Source organism: Solanum dulcamara, chromosome 7 (genome assembly GCF_947179165.1).
Source record: "Solanum dulcamara chromosome 7, daSolDulc1.2, whole genome shotgun sequence".
NCBI classification, from domain to species: domain Eukaryota; kingdom Viridiplantae; phylum Streptophyta; class Magnoliopsida; order Solanales; family Solanaceae; genus Solanum; species Solanum dulcamara.
In genome coordinates, this window is record NC_077243.1 from 18967895 (window position 1) to 18979624 (window position 11730).

Genomic DNA, 11730 nt, shown 5'->3' on the forward strand with positions numbered 1-11730 from the left:
TTGCTATTTTCAGTAAAGGAATATTTGAGGCCCAAATGGATGTAAATACATAGTTGTTAGATAAGTTCAAAATTTGTCATTGAAACAACAAATTAGAGATAGACAGATGTACATGTTAGTTAGAATAGATGCTCTTATATGTGTATAAATACAGCTCCAATTGTATAGGTATATTCATTCAGAATACAAAGAAAGTTTTTCTACATTGTTCTTCATTTATTTTCTCAAGAGTTTTGTGTAAGGGGAGAAATGGTGAGACACACGTGTAACGTTAATACTCATATGAACCTCTTTTTATTCTGAGTGAATTTGGTGAGGTTATTTCTTTCGATATTGTGCTCTCTCTTTATATAATGGATTATCCATCTCTTCTTGTGGATGTATACATTGTTTAACAATGTTATTATTTTGTTTAACAAGTAAAATTAAGCCTCCTGAGGAGGAATATGTTATGTCTAAAGTAAACATAATTTTTGAAAGAGAGTAACTTTCAAGAGCAGAGTAATATCATTACAGTATAATATTTCAACTTAAATAAAAAGTCAAGGGTCCAACACGCTTCCATACCTGTCCCGTTTTGACCAAAATTATACCGGGTATCCGTCGAGACTTCTACTGGATATTGCAATCCCAACCTGAAAACAGGTAACTTCTCTGACGTTCCTTCAGCGTAACTCAGCACAACCTTAGTTCGTTTTCTACTCTAAGGCGTAAGGGTAATATAGAAGGGGAGACTTGTCTTTTTATAAAAGGAAAAAAATTATAACAGTAATAATAATATTTGCTCAAGAAAGTAACTCAAAAACTTCTAAGTGCATAGCCACTGAACCACCTCAATATGAATTCCGGACTGTTAACTGAACACCGTAGTGCAGCAGCTAGCTTGACATTCTTCTGGTATTTTTCGGTTGTATATGACAAAGTTTAGATGCAGGCAGTATAATTATCTTTCTCATTGCAGTAAAGATAAAGACTTCCACTCATCACCATATCTCTAATAATCGAGGATTTCTCTGAGGCACTACCAAGAGCACGGAGAAGTTCAGCTCTCATCTAAAACATGAAACATAATTGGGGACTCTTCTGAAGTTGATTTCTGTATACAGTGGGTGTAAAGTGTTACCTTATAATTGGATCCTTCGGCATCCTTTCTGACTTCCTTGATACTTCTCCAACCCATTTTCTTCTGTTCTCATGCCATGCAATAGCAGCTGCACCACAAATAAAACTAAAATAAATTAGTAACACAAGAAGAATCACAATGTCTAGCCTCATACAGTTTGATATAATTTTTCCTTGAAGCCACCAAGAATAGAAAGTCTGTTTTTATGTAAAGGAAGCTTTAGCCAATCTGAGCTTTCAGGTTGCTCATTTCTATTAAGGTACAAAGGACGGTAACTGCTCTAACGAATAGAGTTTTGGTGCTGAAGTGTATTAAAGTGAAGAATTATTTCTTTCAATGTATACAAAGAAAGTTTTTCTACATTGTTCTTCATTTATTTTCTCAAAAGTTTTGTGTAAAGGGAGAAATGGTGAGACACAAGTGTAACGTTAATACTCATGTGAACCTCTTTTTATTCTGAGTGAATTTGGTGAGGTTATTTCTCTCGGTATTGTGCTCTCTCTTTATATAATGGATTACCCATCTCTTCTTGTGGATGTAGGCCGATTGACTGAACCACGATAAATATTTGTGTCTTTTATGGTATATTTCTCATTTGTCTTCTTACTCATGATCTTTCAAAATTTGTCTTATTAATTTCCACATGACACCTAATTATTGCAGTCCTAACAAGAAATCCTATGTGCAATGTCCCTCCACCGGGAGGGGTAGAGTCAAGCAAGTGAATTGGTCACAAATTCAAAGACAAGCATGATCCCAACACTTATTGGTGAATTAAACCAAGTGGGGGTAATAGGCTAATAGTTTGACGAAGAGGTAAATGACCCTTCAGATTGGTTGCAATCAATTTAAGGTTGATGGGCTAGCTTTAATTTGAATAATATGGATGCTTATCCTACGTACAATTCTTCCTCTAAAACTGTAGGTGAAAGAGGCCAAGTTTGAATTTGCTCTTCATAAAGAGACCTTCTAACCAAACTTTTCTTCTACTAATTTTCTTCAAATACCCCCAGCAGCCTGCAGCATCCCCCCCTTTTCCCTTTGGTCCAAATTGCTACACAGCGACCCCACCCTTGTGTGCGGTAACCTTTTCCCACTTTTAATGCGTGAAAAAATATCTCTTATGGTAACTTATAAATTAAATTTTAAAAAAACTTTTCTAATTTCTTATGTGTAAAAATTAAAAAAATAATAATCTTAAATATAAAAATAAAAAAAAAATCTTGTAAAAATAATATAAAACTAAATACAAGTTTATAAAAAGAAATACAAAATCAAATCTTCCCTTCTACGTCCGAATCATATGTCAAATCAATAAAAACAATTCTAGCACCTGGTTATTTTTAAATTAATTGTCTTCTGTTTAGAGTGTTTTATGGAGGAAGAATAAGTCTAAAACAAGTACTTGATATTCGTTAAGTTTGGCAAATAAAACTTGTTAAATGACTATGATCAACGTGGGAGATTTAAATATATCAATTCCCCAAACGTGCAACATGATCTATCACTATCCAATATTTATATGGGTTGAATTATGGATGGGTTGGATCGTCAGAATCTTATGTGGTACGTGGACCAATAAATAAAGATTATATATTTAATTAAATAATATTATGTATATTAGTGTTGTTAATGAAGGAATAATTTTAAAAACTTGAATAAATTGATGGATAATATACTTTATGTGTGGTGAAGAGTTTAAAAAAGGAACAAGAGGGTGGGGAGAGGGGATTTGAAGAAGGAGAAAGGGGGTGGATATTAAGAAGAAGATATAGCCAAGATAGGGAGGGAGTGGAGGCGGGCGGTGTGGCGGTGGTGGCAGTGAGGAAGAAGAAGGAATGGAAGTGTTGGTTGGAAAAAAAAGAGAAAAAGGAATGAGGTAGGTTTGCGTGGATGGGTGGGTGTAAAGAAGAAGAATAAAAAATATATCTAAATGAAAAGAAAAGGAAAGGGCCCTATTTATATTTTTTCCTTTCCTTTTTAATTGTTTACGCATCTAAAAACTATATTTATCATGTTATTTATGTGGGTGATATTTAATTCACTTTAAAATTGTTAACGAGGCAAAATAAACTCTTATGTAGTTAAAATGTTAAAGTAGATTTGATTGTCAAGTTCAAAGGTGATTTGATGTATTTTCTATTTTAAACATGTCATATGAAATGCAGAAATTAGATACTTGCCAAAAAACAAAAAAATTAAAATGATGAAAATACATTTTTCCACTATTATCGTTTTTTATGTATTGTGTTACAATTTGCACTATTTTTTTTATAGTTGTTGCTCTTGTTGGTAGACTTTGCACTGTTTGTCTGTGACTTGCTATATTATTTTTTTTTAATCTAAAATTATTATATTTGAGTTGAGGATTTTTTTAAAAACAGTCTTCTTATCTTTACGAGGTAGTGATATAATCTGCGTACAATTTATTATCTTTAAAATTTACTTATAAAATTTTACTGAATATATTATTATTGTATAATTAGTAATTTTTAAATTTTAATATTTAAAACTACGAGATATAAAAAAAACATTTGATATATTAAATTAGACGATTCAAAGTATTTTGAATGAATTAGTTATCCTCCGGCACAAAATTCCAAGTCATTTTAGAAGAAAACTTACATGCAAAAAGTGACAAAACGGAACCCGTGTTAAAAATGACACGTAATCATAGATTAGAGGATTGAGGAGTGTGGCAGCAATCCTCCCCCATAAAAGGGCAAAACCACTAACACTTGGCATGCCACCTCCCTTAGTCTAACCTACACCCAACAAAAAGATTTTTTCTAGTTTACAACTTTCTCAATTCCACCCATATTCTTCTATATATACCTTCCCATCCATTTCCATTTTTCAATATCTCCTTCTAGCTATCATTCATTTATTTCATTATATAGTTTCTTATTAAGATATATATATATAGTAATAATATTCGTCGTTGTTTTCAGTGGGTATTGATTCTGTTATTAGCTATGGAGAGTTTGACGCTCACTGGATTATTGAAACATGTTGTGGAAAAATTCCCTTCTCATCGTGCCATTTCCACTGCCGGAAAGTATGATATTACTCATGCACGGCTTCAGGAACTCGTTGAAAGTGCAGCTTCTCAGCTTGTATCTGCCGGTGTTAACCGCGGAGACGTTATCGCTCTCACCTTCCCCAATACAATCGAGGTTTGATTTCCTTTTCCCTTTTGTTTTAATCTTACGTGTTCAGCTCGATGTACTAAGTTTGGCTGGATTATAATGGTCTGCAAGTTTTTCATGTAGAAATGGAGATGCTATTTTCATAAGTAGAACCCGTGATCTTCCGGTGGAAACTTTACGGAATCTGGAAAACGGGGTTTATCTTATGTTAATTGGAAATAATATTAAATTGGGGTTTTACGTTAGTTTTGTGATGTAATCAGGATTTTGATTTTTCAAAATAGGAGAATTTCCTCATTTGTGAAGATTTCCCTAATTAAAGTACTAATTGTCTTTTGGAATTTGAATTTTGATTTTTACAGTTCGTGATCATGTTTCTAGCTGTAATTCGAGCTCGAGCCACAGCGGCGCCACTGAATTCAGCGTACATGGCAGAGGAATTCGAGTTCTATTTATCCGATTCAGAATCGAAACTTTTATTAACTGCAAAAGAAGGAAATGAAGCGGCTCAAGCCGCCGCCTCCAAGCTAAATATCCCACATATTACTGTAACTCTGCCGGAAGCCGACTCCGATGTCGCTTTCTCCCCGGCTCCTCCCGAATCAAACCTTGAATCGGCGTCCGAAATCGTTAACGATCCATCGGATATTGGACTTTTCCTTCATACATCAGGCACCACGAGCCGGCCAAAGGGTGTTCCTCTGTCTCAGCTTAATTTGGTATCTTCAGTGAAAAACATCAAATCGGTGTATAAACTAAGTGACTCCGATTCGACGGTGATCGTGTTGCCGTTATTTCACGTTCACGGGTTAATGGCCGGGTTACTGAGTTCATTCGGAGCCGGAGCATCCGTGACGCTTCCATCTACCGGGAGATTTTCGGCTTCGACTTTTTGGTCAGACATGAAAAAATACAACGCAACATGGTACACAGCTGTCCCTACAATTCACCAGATACTTTTGGATCGTCACCTCAGCAAACCCGAACCCGATTACCCGAAGCTCCGGTTCATTCGGAGCTGCAGTGCAGCACTGGCTCCATCGGTGATGGCCCGGTTAGAAGAAGCATTCGGGGCTCCTGTTTTGGAGGCGTATGCGATGACAGAGGCAGCCCATTTGATGGCTTCGAACCCGTTACCTGAGGATGGCCCACATATTCCCGGGTCGGTTGGGAAACCCGTGGGTCAAGAGATGGCGATATTGAATGAGAATGGTGTTGTACAAGGGCCTAATGCTAAGGGAGAAGTTTGTATTAGGGGTCCAAATGTAACAAAAGGGTACAAGAACAATCCAGAGGCTAATAAATCAGCTTTCCAGTTTGGTTGGTTTCATACCGGAGATGTGGGTTATTTGGACTCTGATGGATACTTGCATTTGGTTGGCAGAATCAAGGAGTTGATCAACCGTGGAGGTAACTAACTCTTCCGTATTCCTCTCATGAAATGCATGATAACAATCACATGAAAGTAAGTCTATGGAAAACAAAAAAGATGGTCATGGAAACATTTTTTACTTGGATTTACTTAAGCTAACATATACCAACGGTATATAGAGTCCATTTGGGTTAGCTGATTAAAAGTAGTTGATAAGCATTTAAGTGCTGAAAAATACTATTAGGTGTTGAAACCGATTTGTAAATAAGCAGTCACCTATTTGGATGAAATAAAATAGAGATATAACTAAAAATTGTTTTTGTGCTTTAGAAAGAGTGTTTTGGAGATTACAAAAGATAATTAAGATAAAATTATAGAAGTTTGGTCAAACCAAAAGCACTTATAAGTTGTAAAACCATATGTTAGGCGTGAGTTTGGCTTTAATTTGTCTAATAAGCACTTGGAAAAGTATGTTTTGGTGTTTATCAACCTGACAAATAAGGCAAAAATATGTTTATAAGCTAGTTTTGACCAATTTGTAAACTAAGCCAAACACCCTCATATGAACTTCGATCTAACTCATTTTTATAATACATTATTAGAGTGTACTCTATTTTTCAGGTTATCTTTTAGGCTTTTAGGCTTGTTATGAGAAGGAAGTTGTTAATCAAACTTAACGTTGAAAGCGTTAAGAAATTTATACATGGTGTACAAAACTTTGAAAAATTCTTTTACCTTTGCTTTGCTAATTGGTGGTAGTTAATGGTGGAGACACGCTTTGCTTGGATATCATTATCATGTTGTATGGACTGTAAATATACACCATTTTATAATCTTTATTTATTATGAAGCCAAGTTGGTGGCCCCAATATGCATAGCTGAATCTAACTTGGCTTGATATTTCGTGAGTGAGATGTAACTTACTAGAATTTTCTGTCCATTGCTTTGATTGTAAGGCTGGCCCAAGCCATTCTTAGGTTCATGATTTTGACTGCTATTTTATTTTTATAAAGCCTTACCTAGATTATTCCCTTGGCCATGGTCTTAAAAATGTCTTAACAAAGAAGACTCAAGGCATCCTATGATGTGACAATCCAAAAAAAAACAAGTTTATAAAATGGTGAAAAGCATAAACTCTGTCTATGTAACTCTTGTTAATCTTTTGAGTGATTTTGTTTCTAGTTTATCACTGCCTAATTTCCAAGGTCCGATAGGAGGGGCTTTTTTAATAGTACTGTTGATGACATCCAAATCTTTATATTCTGATATTGCTCAACATGTCATAATTAATAGTCGAAAATAATACTAGATCCTGAACTGATGAATGTGAGAGTTGAATCAACTCGTCAAATGCACTATTACTCGTTAGCCGTTATTGATAATCATTTTCCCATCTTATAATTTCAGGGGAGAAAATATCACCTATTGAAGTGGATGCAGTCCTAGTTTCTCATCCGGAAATTGCTGAGGCTGTTGCTTTTGGAGTTCCTGATGACAAGTATGGTGAAGAGGTAAGATTAGAAAAACTCCAATTTGTGGAATTGGCCCACTTAATTCCATTAATGAGAAGTGGATATCCATATTTGTTTGTTTCAATCCCATTTGATTACACGAAAAAGAATGATTTGGACATGAATGTATTCATCTGTTAGACGTCTAATGTATCTCATTCCATGTGAGCCCTGTTTTCTATTTTTGTGCCGTTGTTCAGAGAGCTTGTCAATATATTAAATTGCATTTTGGCAACCACATAAGCTAAGCCCTATCCCTTCCAAATACTTCTATTAAAAACCAGCCACTAATTTACTGTTGTGAAGACAATTTAGATGGTTCACATTTTATATCCTTTCTATTGTTTCTAAAGCCATTAATAGCAGTGGGACATTCAGAATTTAAACGTTGTATATTTTGTGATAAAAAAGTCTGTTGAAACATGTATTTAACTCTATTTATGTTTTTAGCACATATATATGGGGTTTAATCTCGAAGTACTAGATGGATGAACATCCACACCCATGATTGGATCCACTACTGCTTTATAGCGATGTTTATTGATTGTTGTCAGCTTTGTTTCGTGTTCTCATCGTATGGCTGACTAAACCAAATATTTTCATGTTCGACAGATAAACTGTGCAGTTATTCCAAGAGAAGGGTCAAACATTGATGAAGCAGAGGTGCTAAAGTTTTGCAAGAAGAATCTGGCGGCCTTTAAGGTCCCAAAGAAGGTATTCATGACTGATTCTCTTCCAAAGACTGCATCAGGAAAAATTCAACGACGACTTGTTGCAGAGCACTTCCTTGCACAGATTTCAACTGCTAAAGTCCCTAAGTTTGGAGCGTAGAAAATTTGTTGGCTATCTACGGTTCCTTCTCCTATTAACAATAAAATGAATGTGCTTTTCGATGTTTCTTACGTAAATACTATTTGGTCAAGAAATTGGGACACGAGAATATATCAGTTCCTCTAGATTTTCAGTAATGGCGCAAGTGTATTCTCTTCTAATCTTTATCAGGATATTGTTTGGCTGGATATCTTATATTTCTCTTCTTAGTGTTGCAAAGGTTCTTTTATTTGTAATGATGCTTTTCTTAATCACAACAAAACATAATAAGAGTCCAGATTTTGTACAAGTAACAATTCATATTCACTAACACATTGCGATAATTGTTTTTGAAGTGAGCAACGATTCCCGGCCTCGTCACAAAATATTGGTACTAATAGAATTCAAAGAGCTAGATTTCAATGATAGGTATGTGAAGCAACACAAACTACAACTACACGGGATTGAGCAACTGTCCCACCACGACGATATCACATGCAAAACAATAATCCAAACCCTAAACTACATTTAAACAACACTCAAAAATTCTTCACAAGCTGAACTAGTTAAGCTTCTTGACCTTCTTCCTCCTCGTCTTCGTAGTCGTAACCTTCCTCCTCAGCTGATGCATCTTGATACTGTTGGTACTCAGAAACTAGATCGTTCATGTTGCTTTCAGCCTCTGTGAACTCCATCTCATCCATACCCTCTCCAGTGTACCAGTGCAAGAAAGCCTTTCTTCGAAACATTGCTGTAAACTGCTCACTGACCCTACGGAACATCTCCTGAATTGAAGTGGAATTGCCAATAAAAGTTGAGGACATCTTCAGTCCAGTTGGAGGGATGTCACAGACGGTAGACTTCACATTGTTAGGAATCCACTCCACAAAATAGGAAGAGTTCTTGTTCTGCACATTAATCATTTGTTCATCAACTTCCTTGGTGCTCATTTTTCCCCGGAACATTGCTGATGCAGTCAGATAACGACCATGACGAGGATCAGCAGCACACATCATGTTCTTTGCATCCCACATCTGTTGAGTCAGCTCGGGAACAGTCAGGGCTCTGTATTGCTGTGACCCACGAGAAGTGAGCGGAGCAAATCCAACCATGAAGAAATGCAATCGAGGAAATGGGATGAGGTTGACAGCAAGCTTGCGCAGATCAGAATTGAGCTGACCAGGGAACCGGAGGCAGCAAGTCACACCACTCATGGTGGCAGAAATCAAATGATTAAGGTCCCCAACTGAGCAAACATCATAAGTCAGTACATTAATCCACAGACTACAAATAATCACATAATACGATCATATAAGAAGGGCAAATCCAACAAAATCCCAAGAGCAGAATAGAAAGAATCTGCGAGTAAGAACCACCAAAGACAAAAGGCAAGCACAAAGATGCAGTGTTCATACTACTATAAGTCAAAATTCATGTACAATGAAATATTGTTCGGATTGTTTCATTTCTATTGAGAAATCTTCCATTCTATGCTGAGCAGATGAATGAGTTCAACAGTTAAAATGGACATAGTTACTATCACAAGCTGCTTCTTTTTTCCTTTAATTGGTGTAAAGCCATTCTTATTCGTAAGTGCCAAAATACATATCAACAGTTCCAGATAAAACATTCAGTAAGACAGATAGTTCTCCAACAAACTTTAGTGTTTGTTTACCCCAACTCTTATCAAGCTATAAACCCAAATATCAGACCCTAACCATTTCATTTTACTCCAAGTCTCCAACTATGGGGAACTAAGTTAACCTGCCTATCATAATCCCATCCACCCCCAGATTTTCCGCCAAATGATCTTATAAAATTAAAAAAAAAATCACAAAGGAAGGAAGCAATGTGCTCTAATCGCAAACAGACATAAGCTGAATAACCATCCCATGTCTTTTTTGATAAGGTTTACTGAATAGTTGCTCTCCACTCTAACATACTGATGAATGAGAAGCTCAGGAACAAATAGGATATACCAGACATAAGAAAATAAAAATAGAAAAGAAACGAGACAATCAATCCCGTATTCCATGCTGCCAGTTTAAATGTAAACACCAGATCATAACTAAAGGTAGTGCATGAAATACAAGAACCAAAATAACACAACTGTAAAGTTGCATGTGAAAAATTATTGCTGATTTTTCCAAGACAACTTACAGCTTGGGGTAGTAAGCTTGAGAGTTCGGAAGCAAATGTCATAAAGAGCTTCATTGTCCAAGACCATGCACTCATCTGCATTCTCAACAAGCTGGTGAACAGAGAGAGTAGCATTATAGGGCTCAACAACAGTGTCCGAAACTTTCGGGGAAGGGAACACAGAGAAAGTAAGCATCATTCTGTCTGGGTACTCTTCCCTAATCTTAGATATGAGGAGAGTTCCCATTCCTGATCCAGTTCCACCTCCCAAAGAGTGACAAACCTGAAAACCTGAAATTAAAAACAGAGTCCACATTCATATGCTTTACAAAACCAACAATGTACTTGGATGCAATGCCGTTTACTGTACATAATCAACAAAATTGTGCAAGCTCAAACTTCATTTCTCTCTTAGAGGCCTAACAAAAATTTGTTCATACAGGGAGTGAATACATCAGTCTCTGAACATCTAAATTTAAAATTGCACTAGATAAAACATGATTTCCTGCGAAGTTGGACATACATACAACTGGCACACCCACACACAATCGCGTAACTATAAAATTAATACAATGTATATAAGTCAAACATTACATTTCACGGATATATATTAAAAACTTGAACACCATTAACAAAATTCCCTGACTTTGCAACTCTGCACACGTACATGCACAGACCGATCACCGTCCGAGTAACAACATAATACAAAATAAGTGTTGTTATAGAATCAAAAAACGTATAACTAACACAGGGAAGCGAAAAATTACAACCAAAGTGAATAGATTTACGGAATTTATGTTATGACACTAATCTAAGAAGGAAATTGAAGCATATAAAACGAAAAGCAATAGCCAAATTACCTTGTAAGCAATCACTGTTCTCAGCTTCCTTCCTTACAACATCGAGAACAGAGTCGATAAGTTCAGCTCCCTCAGTATAGTGTCCTTTGGCCCAGTTGTTACCTGCACCAGACTGGCCAAAGACGAAGTTGTCCGGCCGGAATATTTGACCATAAGGACCTGATCTGACGCTATCCATGGTTCCTGGCTCCAAGTCCATGAGGATGGCGCGTGGAACGAACCTTCCACAACTTGCCTCGTTGTAGTAGACATTCACGCGCTCCAATTGAAGGTCACTGTCTCCTTTGTATCTTCCGGTGGAATCAATGCCGTGCTCGGCACATACAACCTCCCAGAACTTAGCTCCGATCTGGTTCCCACATTGCCCTCCCTGAATGTGTAAAATCTCACGCATTTTTGCTTTTGTTTTCGCGAGAAATTGAATTAATGGGATTACTTGGGAAGAGAGAATTTGAGTATAGGAAAATGGAGAGGAAAGAGGAGTTGGGGTTTTATATACTGACGGGGTGGTGGGAAAAATGAAAACGGAGTTTGTTCGCCGTTACGACTACCTTTATTTTTTAGGGAATTTTGAAAAGTTGATGGGAAACTTGTGAAAAATTAGAAGTTAGTTGGGAAAATAAAGAGACTTTTGAGAGTAGAATAAAGAATAGGGAATTTTTATTTTATTTTTATTTTTTTGTTATAAATATTTAATTAGGAATTAATTATGAAGAAGTGAGGTTGATTTAAAATATTTTTAAAATTAGGGTAAAAAGTAAAAGAT

At 36.2% G+C, this 11730-nt stretch overlaps 2 protein-coding genes across 2 annotated transcripts; one reads left to right on the forward strand and one right to left on the reverse strand.

The window, feature by feature from the left end:
- Positions 1-3994: 3994 nt before the first annotated feature.
- LOC129895131 (probable CoA ligase CCL9) lies at positions 3995-8174 on the forward strand. The gene is made up of 4 exons (XM_055970789.1): positions 3995-4299; positions 4635-5682; positions 7052-7155; positions 7768-8174. Exons 1-4 carry the CDS (start codon positions 4099-4101, stop codon positions 7984-7986), a joined length of 1572 nt encoding a protein of 523 aa, XP_055826764.1. The 5' UTR covers positions 3995-4098; the 3' UTR covers positions 7987-8174.
- A 152-nt stretch (positions 8175-8326) lies between these two features.
- Positions 8327-11437, reverse strand: LOC129895132 (tubulin beta-1 chain). Its single transcript, XM_055970790.1, has 3 exons — positions 10965-11437; positions 10126-10395; positions 8327-9211 (listed from the first exon to the last, which is right to left on the reverse strand). The coding sequence occupies exons 1-3, from the start codon at positions 11356-11358 to the stop codon at positions 8532-8534; spliced, it is 1344 nt and encodes a 447-aa protein (XP_055826765.1). The 5' UTR covers positions 11359-11437; the 3' UTR covers positions 8327-8531.
- Between the last annotated feature and the right edge of the window lie 293 nt (positions 11438-11730).

Excerpts from the sequence above, each read along its gene's own strand:
- LOC129895131 (XM_055970789.1), top strand. The coding sequence starts at position 4,099 with ATGGAGAGTTTGACGCTCACTGGATTATTGAAACATGTTGTGGAAAAA. Across the intron at positions 4,300-4,634 it reads CCTTCCCCAATACAATCGAG|TTCGTGATCATGTTTCTAGC; the intron begins GTTTGATTTCCT and ends TGATTTTTACAG. Across the intron at positions 5,683-7,051 it reads GGAGTTGATCAACCGTGGAG|GGGAGAAAATATCACCTATT; the intron begins GTAACTAACTCT and ends TTATAATTTCAG.
- LOC129895132 (XM_055970790.1), bottom strand. The coding sequence starts at position 11,358 with ATGCGTGAGATTTTACACATTCAGGGAGGGCAATGTGGGAACCAGATC. Across the intron at positions 10,396-10,964 it reads GAACAGTGATTGCTTACAAG|GTTTTCAGGTTTGTCACTCT; the intron begins GTAATTTGGCTA and ends TTTTAATTTCAG. Across the intron at positions 9,212-10,125 it reads CAAGCTTACTACCCCAAGCT|TTGGGGACCTTAATCATTTG; the intron begins GTAAGTTGTCTT and ends ATGTTTGCTCAG.